The 19,688-nt window shown below is 40.4% G+C and overlaps 1 protein-coding gene across 4 annotated transcripts in view; it reads right to left on the minus strand.

Annotated features, from left to right (window-relative positions):
* The window catches only part of LOC128690750 (nucleoredoxin), a 518,570-nt gene that overhangs the window by 457,093 nt on the left and 41,789 nt on the right, over positions 1–19,688 (minus strand). For all 4 annotated transcript variants that reach the window (XM_070088257.1, XM_070088255.1, XM_070088258.1 and 1 more), the window contains exon 3: positions 5,768–5,933. In XM_070088257.1, coding sequence (XP_069944358.1) covers positions 5,768–5,933 — 166 coding nt within the window. The remainder of the gene's footprint in view (positions 1–5,767; positions 5,934–19,688) is intronic.

Here is a 19,688-nt window from a genome sequence, read left to right on the forward strand (position 1 = left end):
ACGACGTTTCGGTCCGACTTGCACTATTAATTAGTTAATGGCCCAAGTTGGACGAAAACGTAGTCATTAGCTTCATTCTTCCAAGTGCGAGTTATTTATGAACCGTTCCAGTCACGGTATTGTGCCCCCCTCCCTCTTTTTTTTCTATTCTTTTTCACCGCTTCTTCATTGAGGATTACAGCATTTATGAACTGACGTCAGAACAGTAGTGGCAAACAGCCACCAGGAACTTCCTCGGCTAATCCTGCAGTATACCCCCACACAGCCGGGCTGTGGCTCGTATGTTGGTTTGCGTGCAGCCAGCAGCAACAGCCTGGTTGATCAGGCTCTGATCCACCAGGAGGCCTGGTCTCAGACCGGGCCGCGGGGGCGTTGACCCCCGGAACTCTCTCCAGGTAAACTCCAGGTAAACAACTGAGCAAGGGAAGAAATTAACAGACCTGACAGATTTTATGGGATCCCAAAACCCATAAAATTAATATTCCTCTCAGGCTGATCACTTAAAGGATTGGTAGTGGTCCACGTAGACGGGGAGGATTACTTGCAAAACACATCTCCCAGCTGCTGAGACCATTACCCAGTCTCCGGTCACTCAGATCGCTACATTAATTAAGAACATAAAAGGAGAACTGCAGCAGACTTTATGGCCCATGCTAGACAGATCCAAGTTACCTACTGGCCCATGTTAGGCAGATCCAAGTTACTTACTGGCCCAAGCAGTCAGCGTCCAGTTACATCCACTTAAGAAGGAAGGAGCAATGCAACAGACTAACTGGCCCAAGCTAGTCAAGTCCAACTCACATCTACTCACACCCGCTTATGTATTTGTCCAACCTATTTTTAAAGCTACACACCGTTCCAGCTTCACTGACGGTACTCGGGAGTTTGTCCTACTCATCCACAACTTTATTACCAAACCAGTGCTTTCCTATATCTTATCTAAATCTAAATTTATTCAACTTGAAGCCATTGCTGCTAGTTCTCTCCTGGCTAGATATTTTTAGCACGTTATTTACATCTCCTTTACTTACTCCTATTTTCCATTTATACATCTCTATCATATCCCCTCAGATTAAAATAACTGAAAATACAAAGCCAGCGAGTCTCGAGGTTACCACCCTGAATATTAATAAACCACCCACGCAAGCCAGCGCGCTACCATGTGATAAAATTAGTGATAACTTGGATCTTCCGGTACCAAGCAGTGATAAGGTATATGTGATAAGATGTGATAAAGTTTTAAGTTGGCGAGACAACCAGGAGTTTGAGCCATTTTCTTGACGAACACAATTAATCACGTAATAATGTTGGTAAAATTACCGACAGTGCTCCAAGGCACTGTCCTGGCACCTCTGCTGTTTCTCATCCTCATAGCAGACATAGATAAAAACACCCGTCACAGTTTTGTATCATCATTTGCAGATGAACCCAAAATAATCATGAAAGTCACTTCAGTAGAAGACACTGAAAAAATTACAGGAAGATATAAGCAGTGTTTTCCGGTGGGCAGTGGAAAACAACATGATATTTAGTTGTGATAAGTTCCAACTTCTTAGGTATGGAAAGAATGATGAACTCAAAAGGGATACTGTATACAAAACTCAAGAAGATCGTCAAGTAGAACGAAAGGAGCACGTGAAATACTTGGGAATAATCATGTCAGCTGACCTTTCTTTCAAAGAACGCAATAAGAAAAAATGTCACGAGAGAAGGGAGGAAGACGGAGTGGGTAATGAGAAATTTCTAAACAAGGGAAGTAATGCCAATGGTGACACTTTTCAAATCGTTAGTGCTCCCTCATTTGGAATATTGCTCAATGTTGACGGCCCCGTTCAGGGTAGGAGAAATATCAGAGCTGGAACAAATACAGAGATCGTTTATGGCTCACACAGAGCCAGTAAAGCATTTAAATTACTGGGAACACTTTAAAGTCTTAAATATGTACTCAATGGAGCGGGGGAAAGATAGATAGGTGATAATATATACTTGGAAAGCACTCGAGGGCCTGGTCCCAAATCTGCACACTGCCATAACATACTGGAGCGACATATGGAAGGAAGTACAAAATAAACCCAGTGAAAAAGCAGGATTGTGGTGGCCACAATAAGGGAACACTGTATCAACATCCGTACTCCAGAATATTCAACATCTTACCAGAAGATTTCAGAAACACTGGACAAGTTATCTTTACAAGGTGCCAGATCAACCAGGCTTTGATGGACATGTGGGGCTGTAGACCTCCAGCAACAATAGCCTTGTTGACCAGGCAAGCACCAGACGAGCCTGGCCCATGGCCGGTCTCCGAGAGTAGACTCTCGAAACTTATCAAAGGTAAAACAAAGACTGTGGATGACTGGTTGCCAGAAGAACCTGGCTAGCTTAGGCCAGTACGCCTACTGTAGTGCTCTTGTTCGTGTATTTTCTTTAGTTTAATAATTATAATTACAGGGAAGCGCTAAACTCACATGTGTCATACAGTGAATAAGAGGTAATCAGGTTTCACCTAGGGAAAGGGAAAATCTTTACAATACCGACAAGATGAGAAATTAGACAGGTGTGCAACACCTGGGTATCTATATTTGAAGAAGTTACGCCAACCAGTGGCTTTTTCAATTCGCTACAGGTGGAGGTATCTCCAATTCCTTGAATCATGAGCCCTCCACCAGGATTCCAGAACACCCCTTGAAGAGGGGGGGGGGGTTAACTAGGTTACCCCTTCAAAGTGGCCATCTGTGACCTTGCCTGAGGCTTGCCCTATGGAACAGCAAGTGATGTGGCCCATGTGGGAGAGTCCCTAATGGAGTTACAAGTGTTAATGCTGGTCACGGAAGAGGGAGGGAGAAAGAAAAAACCCTTTAAAAACCCTTGTGTGTGTAGAGAGAGAGCGAGAGAGAGAGAGAGAGAGAGAGAGAGAGAGAGAGAGAGAGAGAGAGAGAGAGAGAGAGAGAGAGAGAGAGAGAGAACAAGTAGAGACATGATACATAAGAAAATATGAGCCATAAGTATATCTCATTCTCATAAACATTAAAGCAAAATATAAAATATTAGATAAATACCGAACACAAAGGCAAAAAAATATATTCCATCCCTCATCAAAAAAAAAAAGCAAAAACTACAATAAAAATCTTTGAGAACTTCATTAAAAGAGCAAAAGAGTAAGACACAGAGGACTGAGAGGCTCTTCAGAAATATATTATTCACAAGATCATGAATAATGAAGAGGGCATTCATGAGCACCAGAATACAAACCGGATATATAAACTGGTACTCAGATGAGAACCGGTGGTTGGGCAGTACCGGAGTAGTGGTAGAGAGAGTACCTTAGAAAGAAGAGTACTTGACGAAGGGGACAATACCAAGTAGGTTCAAAAACTATATATATATATATATATATATATATATATATATATATATATATATATATATATATATATATATATATATATATATATATATGTGCGTGTGTGTGTGTGTGTGTGTGTGTGTGTGTGTGTGTGTGTGTGTGTGTGTGTGTGTGTGTGTGTGTGTGTGTGTACTCACCTAGTTGTACTCACCTAGTTGAGGTTGCGGGGGTCGAGTCCAAGCTCCTGGCCCCGCCTCTTCACTGATCGCTACTAGGTCACTCTCCCTGAGCCGTGAGCTTTATCATACCTCTGCTTAAAGCTATGTATGGATCCTGCCTCCACTACATCGCTTCCCAAACTATTCCACTTACTGACTACTCTGTGGCTGAAGAAATACTTCCTAACATCCCTGTGATTCATCTGTGTCTTCAGCTTCCAACTGTGTCCCCTTGTTACTGTGTCCAATCTCTGGAACATCCTGTCTTTGTGTGTGTGTGTGTGTGTGTGTGTGTGTGTGTGTGTCGTACCGAATAGGTAAAATTGGTGAATTAGCAAGAACTCTTTTAAAATTAAATCCTTTCTAAAATTTTCTCTTATACGTTTAAAGATATATTTTTGGTTCATTTATGTTAATGTAAAAATCAAAATTTTGTACCAAAAGAACCTTATTATAACAAGCGCAATTTAATTTAGCCTAATCCAACCAAATATATTTTAGATAAGTTTACAATAATTTAATAATAAACACAATTAAATTTATTTTTTTCGTTAGGTCCAGAATGATTTTTGCGAAATTATTGCATACACAAATTTCAGTTTGCCTTATTCGGCAAGAAGAACATTGCTATTTAAGCCAAAATCGCAAGTTTTACCTATTCGGCACATTATATATATATCTATATATATATATATATATATATATATATATATATATATATATATATATATATATATATATATATATATATATGTCGTGCCGAATATGTAAAACTGGTCAATTAGCAAGAACTCATTTAAAATTAAGTCCTTTCTAAAATTTTCTCTTATACGTTTAAAGATATATTTTTTTCAATAATGTTAATGTAAAAAAAATTTAATTTTGCACCAAAAGAATCTTAGAAAACTTACCTAACCTTATTATAACAAGAACAATTTATTTTAGCCTAACCCAACTAAATATATTTTAGAGTTTTTTACAGTAATTTAATACTAAACAAACACAATGAAATATATTTTTTTCGTTAGGTTCAGAAAGATTTTGGCGAAATTATTGCATACACAAATTTTCGCTTATCCTATATAGCAAGATGAGCGTTGCTATTTAAGCCAAGATCGCAAGTTCTGCCTATTCGGCACGATATATATATATATATATATTCTCAAAGAATGTGGGATACCTATGATTGATTCATGGTTAGCGCAGCTCCAGTTCTTAAGAACAAGAGCCCTTCACGAACATGAAGGCTCGCCTTTAAAGGGTCTCTCTATGTAAGGACAGGTAGATGAGGACGTTGTTACTGCGATAAGTAGAAGTATACGAACGTTCAAGATGAAGGAGAGAAGAGTTAAAAGAATAATGAATGAGGAGGAAAAAAAAATTAATGGTAATACTACTGATGTCAATGAAAAAAAAAAAGAAAAATGAAAACACAAGAGGAGAGGTAATAATGAAAACTTAAGAAGAGAGGTAAAAATAAAAACATGAGAAGAGAGACAAAAGTGTAAACATAAGAGAAGTAAATAACAAAAAAGGCACAATACCGTGTCTAGAACGATACACAAATAACCCGTGTGACTTTGTCAATGGTCCAAGTCGGACCGAAACGTCGTCGTAAGCTTCTCTCTTTTATGTGCGGGTTATTTGTGTATAATAGAGGTAAAATGCACTGCCTCACATACACCAAAGTCGCGCAAAAGATATGAAGTTAAAGAATGTCTCCAGGCGAAGATTTTCTGGAGCTCGATGCAGCATCAGCATTTTTTTTTTTTAACTTTATTTGACCATCGTCTTGGACTCGTCGTATCATCACCTGCCATGTTGTTAATCATGGAGACGGCATTACCATAACTGAGATCGCACAACAAATATGATTTTCAGTTATAATATAAACATGACACCTAAATAAGTGAACAATAAAAAAGTAATATGTGGGTTATGGAATTTAAAAAGAAAAACGTTTTGCCTACCAGGGACTTTATCAAAACTTGGTATATTTTACCACTGACAAACAAGGAACCTAAGTATCACTAAAATAAAGCCACAATACGGTAATAAATACAAGACAGAAGAGGATGCAAACAAGAGTAGAATGACGTACCTTTCTCTTTGTCTAGGTGCGCAGGAAAACGGAATTAAGCTCACAATTTTACATTAAATATGACAGAAGAGAAGAGAGGCACTCAAGAGAACAAGAGCGACGTACCTTTCGCCTGGTCTCTGTGAAGGGAAGAGCCAGCCAGGGCATGCTGCTGTAGTAGTCGTGGAAGGCGGCTTCCTCCGTGTCACTACTCACAAAGATCACCTCCAGCTGGTGCTTGGTGTTCTCCTTAAGATGCTTGTACAAGGCCACCAGTTGAGGTGTGAACACCCTGAGAGACAGAACAGAGGAAAGTTAGACATCGTCTCAGGAACAAGAAAAAGGAGCACTGACCATAAATGGCAGATGGTCCAACTCTCACCAACCATTCTCTCTCATGTATGCCCAACTCTTGAAGTTCCCCAAAAGTATTTGTTTCATTGCCCCTAACCCGGCTGCTCGCTCCGAGGTTAGTGGTAGCTTCTGCTGCTGCTGCTGCTGCTGGTAGTGCTGTCGCATTTGTTGCTCCTGCTGTGTCTGCTGCTGGTGGTGCTCTCACAGTTGCTCCTGCTTCTGTCTGCTGCTGCTGTCACAGTTGTTGCTCCTGCTACGATTGCAGCTACTGTCGCAACTGTTGCGTCTGCTGCCCCTGTTAATGTGGACCCACTAAAATATTTTTTTTTCAAGACACTAAGCTGCAATATGTGACGGTATGCAGATGTCCCATTAGGGTACTAAGACATGTGCTCTCTCTCTCTCTCTCTCTCTCTCTCTCTCTCTCTCTCTCTAAGGAGGAGAGCTTGAATATATATTTTTTTTATTACATACTTCTCCTCTCTTCCTGTTTACTAAATAGCCTTTAGGACAGTCCGTGCTTGTCTCTGTAATTTTGTAAGTATTTCGTGAATTATGTTCCACAACCATCGCGGGGCCTGGTCGTGGACCGGGCCGCGGGGGCGGTGACCCCCGGAACACCTTTCCAGGTGTACTCCACGTATATCAAATGATAAACAAAATATAACTGTCAGGGCTTACCTTACCTATGATATCTTCGATGAGTTTCGAGTCTTCCTACTCCGAAGCCCGGCCATGGGCCAGATTCGTCTGGTGCTAGCTTGCTCAATCAGGCTGTTGCTGCTGGAAGCCCGCTGTCTCACATATCCTCCAGCAGCAACAGCCTGATAGACCAGGCCAGCACCAGACGAGCCTGGCCCAAGGCCGTTGGCTCTCAAGTCTCACCTCCACTACTATTCTCTATGTGTGCTTTCTTTCTGGTTACACAATGTACGTTTGTGGTCTTCACCACCTATGACTGTCGGAGTTCTTGCCACTTCCCAGCACTTCCAAGAACAGCTTTTGAAAATTGACCGCTGTTTGGAAAATCTCACAATTCCTGCCCCAAACATCTTACTGCTGGGAGATTTCAACTTGAGACACCTAAAATGGAGGAGTATGGCAAACGATGTTTTAGCACAGATCACCCCAGGAGGCAGCTCAGATGAAAACTCGCACACACGAGCTATTAAATCTCTGCACCAAATTCACCTTAAACTAGCAAATATTAGAGCCTACAAGACTAGAAAATATGCTGGGCCTTATCTTTACTAACAACGACGATCTGATATGTAATATAACCGTAGCAAAGACAATACACTCAGATCACAACATAATAGAGGTACAGACATGTATGCAGAGGGCTCCTGACCAGCAAAATGTGATCAGTCATGAGGGTGTTTTCACAAAATTCAACTTCAGTAACAAAAATATACAATGGGAACAAGTCAATTATGTCCTAAATGAAACAAGCTGGGAAGATATCCTAAACACCAAGGATCCGAACCTTTGCCTAGAAAAAAATTAACTCTCTGGTTCTTGAGGTCTGCTCAAGGCACATTCCATTAAGAAAAAGAGATGTAAACTAGAAAGAGAGAGATGCTCCCTATACAGACGAAGGCGAAGAATCACAGAGCTGCTGAGAGGGGTCAATATATCTGAAATACTGAGGGAGGCACTGATCAGTGAAATAGCAAATATCGAACTTAAGCTGAGGAATCTTACAGAAGACAAGAATCTCAGGAAGAACTAAAAGCCAAAAAGGAAACCGAAAAAAAAAATACTTCTTCTCTTATGCCAAATCTAAGGGAAAAACAACATCCAATATTGGGGCCCTGCTTAGGCAAGATGAGACATACACAGATGACAGCAAAGAAATGAGTGAGATACTAAAGTCCCAATACGACTCAAGTGTTCAGTAAGCCGTTACTCAGACTAAGGGTCGATAATCTAAATGAATTCTTTATGAACGAGACCCAATATTTGGTCATTTCAAAAATCTCTGATATTATCATAACACCACAAGACTTTGCAAAGACAATAAATGGCATGCCCATGCACTCCGCCCCAGGCCCAGACTCATGGAACTCCATGTTCATCAAGAACTGCAATAAGCCCCTGTCACGTGCCTTCAGCATTCTATGAAGAGGGAGCACAGACACAGGACTCATGCCACACTCACTAAAAACAATAGACATAGTCCCACTCTACAAAGGTGGCAGTAAAGCAATTGCAAAGAACTACAGACCGATAGCATTAACATCCCATATCATAAAAAATCTTGGAAAGGGTTCTAAAAAAACAAGATTGCCAACCACCTAGATACCCATTAATTACACAACCCAGGGCAACACGGGTTTAGAGTAGGTCCCTCCTGCTTGCCCCTCCTACTGGACCACTATGACAAGGTCCTGGATGCCATACAAGATAAAAAAAATTTCAGATGTATACACAAACTTTACAAAAGCCTTCGACAAGTGTGACCACGACTACGGTGTAATAGCACACAAAATGCGTGATAAAAGAATAACAGGAAAAGTTGGTAGATGGATCTATAACTTCCTAACAAATAGAACACAAAGAGTAATAGTAAACAGAGTAAAGTCCGAGGCTGTTACTGTGAAAAGCTCTGATCCACAAGGCACAGTATTCACTCCCATCCTAGTTTCATCCTCATATCTGACACAGAGATGTAAGCCATAGCTCCATGTCTTCTTTTGCGGATGACACCCGAATTGCCATGACAGTGTCCTCCATCGAAGACACCGCAAGACTCCAAGCGGACATCATCAAATGGGCCACTCAAAACAATATGTAGTTCAATAAAGAGAAATTTCAACTACTCAGATATGGAAAATTTAAGGAAATTAAAACTGCATCAGGATATACAACAAATTCTAACCAATAAATATAGCGAAAAAGTAATATGAAGGACCTGGGAGTGATAATGTCAGAGAATCTCGCTTTCAAAGATCACAACACTATCTACCGCATCTGCTAGAAAAACGATAGGATGGATAATGAGAACCTTCAAAACTAGGGACGCCAAGACCATGATGATTCTCTTCAAATCGCTTTTTCTCTCAAGGCTGGAACACTGCTGTACACTAACTGCCCCCTTCAAGGCAGGAGAAATTGCTGACCTTGAGAGTGTACAAAGAACTTTCACGGAACACATATACGATAAGGCACCCAAATTACTGGGAACGGTTGAAGCCCCTTGATTTGTATTCCCTGCAACGCAGGCAAGAGACATGATAATATACACTTGGAAAATCCTAGAGGGATTAGTACCAAACTTGCACACGAAAATCACTCCCTATTAAAGGAAAAGACTCGGCAGGAGATGCAACATTCCCCCAACTTCATTGGGGAAATGTTGCATCTCCTGACGCAATAATTGACACAATAAGTGTTGCATCTCCTGACACAATAAGTGTCAGGGGCCCAAAACTGTTCAACTGCATCTCAGCATACATAATGGGGGATTACCAATAGACCCCCTGGCTGTCTTCAAGAAGGCACTGGACAGGTACCTAAAGTAATACCTGACCAGCCGGGCTGTGGTTCGTACGTCAGTTTGCGTGCAGCCAGCAGTAACAGCCTGGTTGATCAGGCCCTGATCCACCACGAGGCCTGGCCTCAGACCGGGCCGCGGGGGTGTCGGCCCCCGAAACCCTCTCCAGTGAAATTTTGTATCAACTCCCAGATTCCTTTCTTAGTCCCAAAATATTAACACACATTTTATATTCTTTATGAGGTCTGATTTCGCTCTCTCACTTTCCCAATTACATGGCATTTATCAACAGTAAAGTACATTATACATTTGTCAGTCTGTTCGCTCGGTTAAGAAAAACATTGTAAACATATAAAATCATTTTATTTATTGCTTTACACAAGGCTTTTCACATCATTTACAAACAAAATAATATTGTTCACTGTTCCTTCTAGTAAGTTATTTACATACTTGACACGTGTATATACAACTATTTGCTACAGGTATCTGTATCAACTCGCCCCAGGTATCTACATTACTTCCTGCAGGCATCTATACCTTCTTGATACATTTATGTATATCTACTTGCCACGGGTAACGATATCTTAATCCGATTCTGGTTGTCACTATCACACCAAACGGAAGTCTTGTGTTTCACATACACAAAAAAAAAAACACATTTAAATAGGCCATAGCGTTTTATAAGAACACTGTCCACGTGAAATACCTAGCACTCACCAATTTTTTTTTTTCACTTAGATAAGGGTAAAGAGATGTTTGGGAATAGTGGATGATTGAAGGTAATGCAGAGTAACTGACAGCTGCTCACAGTATGTATATTTTATGTCTGGACAAAATATACGTATATGAGATCAAATCTGACAAAATGTCATTCCTCTCGTGCTGTATGATCCATAAAGGTTTAGTGCTCAACAGGAAATATAATAATATAATTTCTGGTTTCCGAGTACTGGTAAGCTTCCTAGTATTATAATATACTGTAACAGGAACTTATGATTATAATTACAAGGAAACGCTAAGTTGATACCCTCATGAGCTTCCTAAAGACAGTTCTTATAGGGGGCGGGTGAGTGGGAGGTAATCATGTTTGATATGAGGAAGCGGAACTTAGCTCTAAGTCCTCGGATAAAAAGCCCTTTGCAGGCATCAAGACACTCTTCTTGAAAGGTCTGTAACGAGCAGAATGGTTTAGGGAAAGTTAGTCTACAAGAGTAGTGTATCTGTCGCAGTTAACAGTGATGATCAAGCCTCCAGCACTCACTCTACTGAATGATTCACACGGATTTTACTCTTCACATAAATATAATACAAAAATTTGATAGTTCAGAGGATGACACACAATTATGGTACATTTTAAAGCACCTGTACACTCTCGCTTATATTGTATTGTTCTCTCCTACACTCTCCCTTCATCTTTTGTGAAATAACCCGGCTAGAAAAAAGAACTTGTTGCATGCATGCTGAAATTAGCGAGAGTGCCGTAAAAGCTCTGGGAATGTACTCTCTAGAACGAAGACAGATATCTTATAATCTATACTGGGAAATGCTCGAGTCAGTTGAATAACAACTTATTGGAGTAACAGATAAGGAAGAAAATGTATAATAATTGCAATGAAAAGCAGATGTCATAAGCACAGTTTGAGGTCCTCGAGTCTTCAACCTTCTACAGCACACTCAAAAAATATTGCCGACGCAAAACCAAAGCATAAGAAGTAACTAAAGTCTCAGCAGGAAGTACCAGGACAGTTAGAATTACATAAATGACCAGCAGTACCTGTGGCTTACAGGTAGCAATAGTTTGATCATATAATCACAAGCAGTCTGGTTTACTGCAGTAATAGAAACTCTGGAAACCGGCTATAGATATGTCTGTCTATTACATGCAGATCAAGATAATGCCTGTATGTGATGTGATGGTATTTAAACAATGGTTATTTTAAAGCGGAGATACTGTCTAATTAATTTATAAATTTCCTACTGTATTTTACAAACAGGACTCTCAAGTGCTTGAAGAACTGACATGAAGTAAACAAAATTACCTCTCGTACAATATTTTTGTATAATGTGTTAGTTGCCAGACTCTTGGTAGTTAGCTCTGTTTGTGTTAATTGAGCACTTTGTTTAGTCTAATGCTGGTAGTGTGTACACACATTGTTTCTGTAGAGTGGGCAGGCCGCTGCAGGGCCGCCTGTTGCTTGCTGGACTGAGTCATCATTGTATATGTTATGTTCACTAGGTCCCGTGTTGTCTGCAAATTAAAAAAAAATGTTTTGGTATTGTTCTGACGAGCACAGGGTTCTCATTGTTCCTCTTAATGAGAGGTTTGTTATTCTGCTAGTGGGGAGGCAGGTTACTGGTAGACCTGTTGATCTTAACAGTGTGAAGATTAAGACACATGTGCAACGGTTGAGTATCTTTATTGTTGAAGCGTTTCGCCTACACAGTAGGCTTCTTCAGTCAAGTACAGAGGGAGAAGGTGTAGTAGTGAAATAATGATGATCTTATCAGTCCACTAACCTTAAAGAAAAAGTATTTGAGGTAGTCAGTTCCTTGATGTTGGTGAGGGGCTCTTGATTTAGGGAATTGGATCTGTGCTCCAGTTCCCCGAATTAAGCCTGAATGCCTTCCACATCCCCCCCCCAGGCGCTGTATAATCCTCCGGGTTTAGCGCTTCCCCCTTCATTATAATAATAATGAGGTAGTCCCGTCACCCTGGAGAAGAGTTCAGCTTCAACTTGTCGGTATTTTATACCATTTAAGGCTACGCATTCTTGCGTTACTGACACTGTCAGGTCTGTTATAGGAATAAAACAGTTGATCTCTTATTAGTGTTAGTGATGATGGATTTCTCATGATCTTCAAACATAAACATGTGTAAAACTATACCATCATGATAACATACACGGCAGGAGGCTTCAGTCTTCATGTTGAGGATTCTCATGCATATATAAAATAATAATTACACTCATGATCACTTGTAGCAGATTGCAGTGTGAATGAGTATAAATTGAAGCAATCTAGGTAATTACAATAACTCATTACAACTAGGTAAATATAATTAGGACCATTGTCACAAATCTGACCGAAACATCGTCATAAATTTTTCCTATGTGCAGGTTATTTGTTCACTGTCCCAGTCACGGTATTGTGTCTTTTTGTTCTTTAGGTAAATACATTTAAGTAACTACAACTAGATAATTATATCTAGGTAATTGCAACTAGGCAACTGCGCTTAGCTAATTACATTTACGTAAATACACACATTTTCCAGTTTCCGTAATACAGCGGACAGTTTCCGTAATACAGCGGACAGTTTCCGTACTCTATTCTCGTTATAAATCTACAACATTACAGCTCAGGCAGCTGCCAAAATATACTCTTACATTATTTCCTTATTTTCTTGAGCTTTTTATTTCTGCACCTCGACATTTCTCTTATTCTCATTTCTTTATTTTTTTTTTAAGTTTAATGGCACCACTTTCCAACTTCTTCCTCCTTCTCTTCATTTGAAACTCATCCTCCGACTTAAAATCCTCTTCCTACTTTACCACTTCTTAACCTGTCCCCACAATCTCTTCAATCTCTCCCTCAACCTCCTGATTAGTTTCGGTCTCTTCCTTTTCCTACTCAGCCTCCTTTTCTTCCTATTTATTCACGTGCGTCTTTCTGGACAATACACATGACAAAACTTGACCATCTTTCACAATTATAACTGAACAGATTTTTTCATAAAATAAACCTTTAATATACAAAATACAACCCACAGGAGAGGCTAAGTCAATAACCGCAGACCAAAATTAAAAACAAAAGATATAATAGCTTCTGTCCACAGATTATCACAGACACTTGTTAATGTACGAGAAACCACCAAAGACTTTATTGTGTGAGAGATCACCAAAGACCACCTTAATGTGTGAGAGATCACCAAATACCACCTTAATGTGTGAGAGATCACCAAATACCACCTTAATGTGTGAGAGATCACCAAAGACCACCTTAATGTGTGAGAGATCACCAAATACCACCTTAATGTGTGAGAGATCACCAAAGACACATCTTGATGGTACGTTAGATCACCGCGGATGCTTCCTAAAACACCAAAAGTGCTCACTGTTGTTGAACGTGTGCTTAGTGTTGGTGAAAGAGTGTTGAGTGTTGGTAAAGGAGTGTTGAGTTTTAAGATAAGATTTTGTTCGGATTTTTAACTCCGGAGGGTTAACTACCCAGGATAACCCAAGAAAGTCAGTGCGTCATCGAGGACTGTAACTTATTTCCATTGGGGGCCTCAATCTTGTCCCCCAGGATGCAACCCACACCAGTGGACTAACACCCAGGTACCTACTTGCTAGGTGAAAAGGACAACAGGTGTAAGGAAACGCGTCGAACCCCGCCGGGAATCGAACTCGGACCCTCAGCGTGTGAAGCGAGAGCTTTGCCAGCCAGGCCACGGGGCCCCGGGTTGGTGAATAAGTAAGTAAGTAAGTAAGTAAGTTTATTCAGGTATGCACAAATACAGTTACATAGAATTATCATACATAGCAGCATATGTGTAGAGAACCTAGGATAACCCAAAAAAGTCAGAGTGACTTATTTCCATTGGGGTCCTTTTACCTTATTATTATAGTATAAAGGAGTATTGAGTGTTGGCGAGAGGCTGGAATCGAACACTAAACTTGCCTCACGCAAGTTGATCTCCATATTTCAGCTTCGCGTCAGCTAAATTCTACCACTAATCTCAATGAAACATTACACCTGACTAATCTCACATAAACCAGGATCACCATTCAATCTCACAGCACCAGGATCCCCGTCCAGTTTCACCCAAGCCAATCTCATCAATTACATTTCACCTCACTAAACCCTGTCCCTATTAATCTCACTTAGCTCGACCTCCCTCTGCTCCCCATTCCATCCCCTACATGCCATTCCTTTCCCTTCCTTCCCTACCAACCCATCCCTTCCGCCGCATTCGCTCGCCTTCCTCTCCCTTCTACACCAATCTCCTCCTCCTCCTCCCTTTCCTTCCACTTCATCTCTCCCTCACCTCCATTCCATCCCATCCCCTACATTCCCTGCCACCCCATCCCCTGCACTCAACAATTCACGTACCATCGACGAAAAGTTTGAGGGCAGAAATTCTCTAGTTAAAAGTTCCTAGCAAGTTGGTGTAGGTGGCCACCGTCAGCAAGCTGGTGTAGGTGGCCGTCATCAGCAAGTTGGTGTAAGTGGCTGCCGTCAGCGAGTACACTAGCGTCAACACAGTCTTGTGCAAGAAATTAATAATGGACGAAAATAAAGAATGACTGCATTACGTAAATCATATATAAACGTGCTTCTTCTCCTGGCATTTTAAAGCAAAGGCAAAATAACAACAAATTTGTAAAAAATGGGCAATAATTAAATGATTTTTGAGTCTTTACAATCAGATTAGTACAGTACTAATGCACAGCTCACAGGGCGTGGTAAGAGATCTGCTATACTAGCCAATTTCAAGCATTAAGAAAAAAATAGTAGTTTGACTGTAGTTGACCTTCGGCAGACACGATATGAACCAAAGAGCTTCATAAGATAAGAGGGGCACTGCAGTAGGTCTACTGGCCAATGCTAGGCACCACTCCCACTCATGCAATGTGTTCAAGCTACCAGAAGTATTCACTTCAATGACTTCATTTTCCGGCTACCTATATTTTTCATGTGCTCCCATGTATGCATATGCATGTATAAATTTGTCTCTAATGCACGAAGATTTCCATGTTTCCACGTTCCGTATAGAGACAAACCTACTGGGTGAGCATCTTGGTACCCAGAGTAAAAACCTCCAGAGAAGGTTAGTGTTTGTAATATAACCAGAACCCTTCACGAGCGTCGTAAACACACACACAACTGGTTCATATATATATACTGTATTTCTAGCCAGATGAGGCAGGTTTACCTTCCTGCGATACTGAGTTCAGACCCATGAATGGGTTAACTGATAAACTTATCAAAATAGTTCCTTAATGGCTTTACGGCAACGAAAAACATGACCGGTCTGTGCATATGTATTTCTACGATAAGGATAATACAATCAGTTCACCCCCACTCCCCTAACACTTACTTCCTCCTCCTCCTCCTCCTCCTCCTACTTCTTTCTCCTCTCGCGTCCTCCCTCCCTCCCCCCACTCGCTCTCCCTTCCTCCCCCCTCCCCCTATCCCATTCTCTTCTAATTCTCGTACATTAAACTCCAGGTCTAATCTATATTAGAATCTTATGTTATTCAAGGTTGATTAAACAGGTGGTTCGTCACAGTTTCTGTCTGATGCTTGGCTATGTATGATAATTCTTCAGTGTATACCTGAATAAATTTACTTACTTACTTACTTACAGTTTATGCTTGGGCTTCAGCAACACTTCTTTCACATTTCCTTCACCAACATTTCCTTCAGCAACCTTTCCTTCAACACTGCTTTCAATATAATGAAAAATAAATTATATTACCATTACGTGAAACTGCATGATAGGCTGAGAGATCATGATACCTTGTGAACAATGTTTATTGACTAATGTAACAGTGGCCAGGATAAGGCTTACTCGTACTTCTGACAGGTGGAGACACAGATAATGATCAAACTAAATGCAAAGTTGTAGTCAGCCTTATGATCACGTTCTTGAACACTATGTACTTCACTGTCTACTCACTGAGATATACAGAGATAAATAGTGTAGTGACCTATGTGATTTGTCATGGTATCTTATTAACGAAAATAAAATACAGGACATTAAGCAAATATCCTAAATTTCCTTGCAACATATAATTCAACTGTACATATAAATCCAGAAGTAATCCTGTTAATCGTTTTGGTGCCTGGTTCCTAGGCCTTTTGTGTATCCATATGCTCTTGCGCTGCCCTCCACAGGATGGACAAAGGGTGCACAATAAACTAGCTTCGGTGGCAAACTCTAAACCTAATCCCTCTTAAAAACAGCTATGGGGTTTGTCAGTAGTCCCCTTAAGTATAAAGGGAGGAGCTCCTCTCAGTGTACTCATCCCTCAGCGACTTTTCACCGGAGGTATTCTGCACCGTCTGCCAAGCCTTTTTTTTTTTATTATAGGAAGAGATTTCGGTGTGTAAATTTGAGAGCAAACACTCCAGTATCTCCCTGATGTAGCCTCCTCCTCTGTTTTCTAAGCCCTAAGGAGTAGAGTTCGAGGGACTTCGAGCGCTCCTTGTAATTCAGGATCTTAGTTCATTATACGAGCTGTGAAGTTTCTCTTTGAGGGTTCTTCTAACCATAGCTCATGTCTAAAGGCCAACTGGCTAATACCGTTACTGTGGTGGCCTCAAAAGGTCTTAAAATCTTAAAGCAACTAAAAATGAGACTCGACTGCAATTAATGTGTCACGCTTGAACACAGATACAGATACATGTATCAGTTTGGAGGGTGGAAGAACAATTGTTTGTGGGGGTGACACTGCGAAGGTTGGAGCCACTACTGTCACAACCCCGGTACCTCCATCACCCACTACTGTCACAACCCCGGTACCTCCATCACCCACTACTGTCACAACCCCGGTACCTCCATCACCCACTACTGTCACAACCCCGGTACCTCCATCACCCACTACTGTCACAACCCTCACTACTGTCACAACCCCGGTACCTCCATCACCCACTACTGTCACAACCCCGGTACCTCCATCACCCACTACTGTACCTCCATCACCCACTACTGTCACAACACCCACTACTGTCACAACCCCGGTACCTCCATCACCCACTACTGTCACAACCCCGGTACCTCCATCACCCACTACTGTTACAACCCCGGTACCTCCATCACCCACTACTGTTACAACCCCGGTACCTCCATCACCCACTACTGTCACAACCCCGATACCTCCATCACCCACTGCTGTCACAACCCCGGTACCTCCATCACCCACTACTGTCACAACCCCGGTACCTCCATCACCCACTGCTGTCACAACCCCGGTACCTCCATCAGCCACCTCTGTGTCGCAACCCAGGTATCTCCAGCTCAATTGGTGCCTTGGTCGAGGGTGCCATCAATATATATGTCGTGCCGAATAAGTAAAACTGGTCAATTAGCAAGAACTCGTTTAAAATTAAGTCCTTTCTAAAAAAAATTCTTATACGTTTAAAAATATATTTTATTTTAATTTACGTTAAAGTAAAAATTAATAATTTTGTACCAAAAGAACCTTAAAAGACTTGCCTAACCTTATTATAACAAGCGCAACTTAATTTAGCCTAATACAGCTAAATATGTTTTAGATAAATTTACAATAATTTAATAATAAACAAACACAATGAAATATATTTTTTTCGTTAGGTTCAGAATATTTTTTGCAAAATTATTGCATACACAAATTTTCGCTTGCCTTATTCGGCAAGAAGAGCGTTGCTATTTAAGCCATAATCGGAAATTTTACCTAAGATATATATATATATATATATATATATATATATATATATATATATATATATATATATATATATATATATATATATATATATATATATATATATATATATATATATATATATAATTATATATATATATATATATATATATATATATATATATATATATATATATATATATATATATTGCTTGATTGCAATTATATAAAAATACCACAGTGAAAATAATAAAAACATCTGAGCGCTTTCATATCAACACATACATTCATAGTTGGAAACATGTGTGCAAGTACACGAAAGCGCTCAGGTGTTCTTCCTATTTTCAATATGGAATATTATATAATTTACAGCGAGGGAGACATTATTATATTATAAAACAAGCGCTTAATCCGCATGGGTCATATATGAGTGAGAGAGAATGGGACCAGATTATATATTTGACTTGAGCGTGAGGAGCTTGAGATAAGCTCTGATTAACTTCTAATGAGACAGATGAGACAAGACCATCCGGCTCACGGGAGTTTTCCAGTGTTTTAACAATCATGTCTGACCATCCGGTTCATGGGTATTTTCAAAACCCATGGCGGACCATCCGGCTCATGGGTTGTTTTGCCTCCTCGCAATCCGGATTATGCAAATGAGGAAGGAGGTGGAGCTGGGTGGGATCTGCCTTCACAATGCTCGCCTGAATATCGAGGAGCATTGAGTGGAAAGTCTTGGTGGTACTGGGCAGGGGTGTCCTGGATGATGGTGAGTGGGGGTGTTGGGTATGACGACGGTGGATGGTGATTGGGGGTTTTGGGGATGATAGAGGGTGGGTGAGGGTGGGCCATGAATAACACTGACTTTCTGACATCATGCATTTAATTTGTTGCATAATGTATACACACCTATATGCATACATACATGTATTACATGACATAAATTGAAAAACACACGTGAACACTCGTTTACATATGAACAAAGTCAACAATAACAGAAATGGAGTGCATTCCATTCACACCTCGGAAATAACAAGAGTAACGGATGCAGGAATGGCATTAAGAGGAACAATGGGGACAGACAGAACAAAAGCAGCGCCAGTGACAACACAAAGCAACAAAGAGGTCAAGAAAAGACCCTTCACTAACACAAACATCAAAGAGAGCATCACCACACTTGCAAGTGGTCGCATACTTAAAAATTATAATTACATCAAGAGTAGCCCAAGATGAGGCAAGGATCACTGCATCATTTTATTACGCACACACACACACACACACACACACACACACACACACACACACACACACACACACACACACGCATACACACACAGGCACACACACATACACACGCAAACACACACACACACACACACACACAAATATGATCATAGCTGCCAAAAATACCAACTTCACAGAACATCAATTTATTAATTACATTAAATATCTTGGCTGCTTCTCCATCCATCATCAGAAATCTAAATGTATATTACAACTAACGTCGTAAAATATCACTAGAAAATATTACTTAAAAATATATGAAGTAACTTCAAATAATAATAAATCTAAGCTTTAATTACATCTAGGCTTTAATTAAATCTAAGCTTTAATTACATCTAAGCTTTAATTAAATCTAAGCTTTAAGTACATCAGAAATAAACTCACAATACCTTGGTACAGAAAACCAACACAGGTTCCAGAACAAACTTTTACTGGAACAAAGTTTAGCTGTGTGTGGAGCTTGACAAGCCTGCCTCTCCTTCACCCCTCCCTCCCTCGCCCTCCC

The sequence above is a fragment of the Cherax quadricarinatus genome, chromosome 24, assembly GCF_038502225.1.
Source record: "Cherax quadricarinatus isolate ZL_2023a chromosome 24, ASM3850222v1, whole genome shotgun sequence".
Taxonomy (NCBI): Eukaryota; Metazoa; Arthropoda; class Malacostraca; order Decapoda; family Parastacidae; genus Cherax; species Cherax quadricarinatus.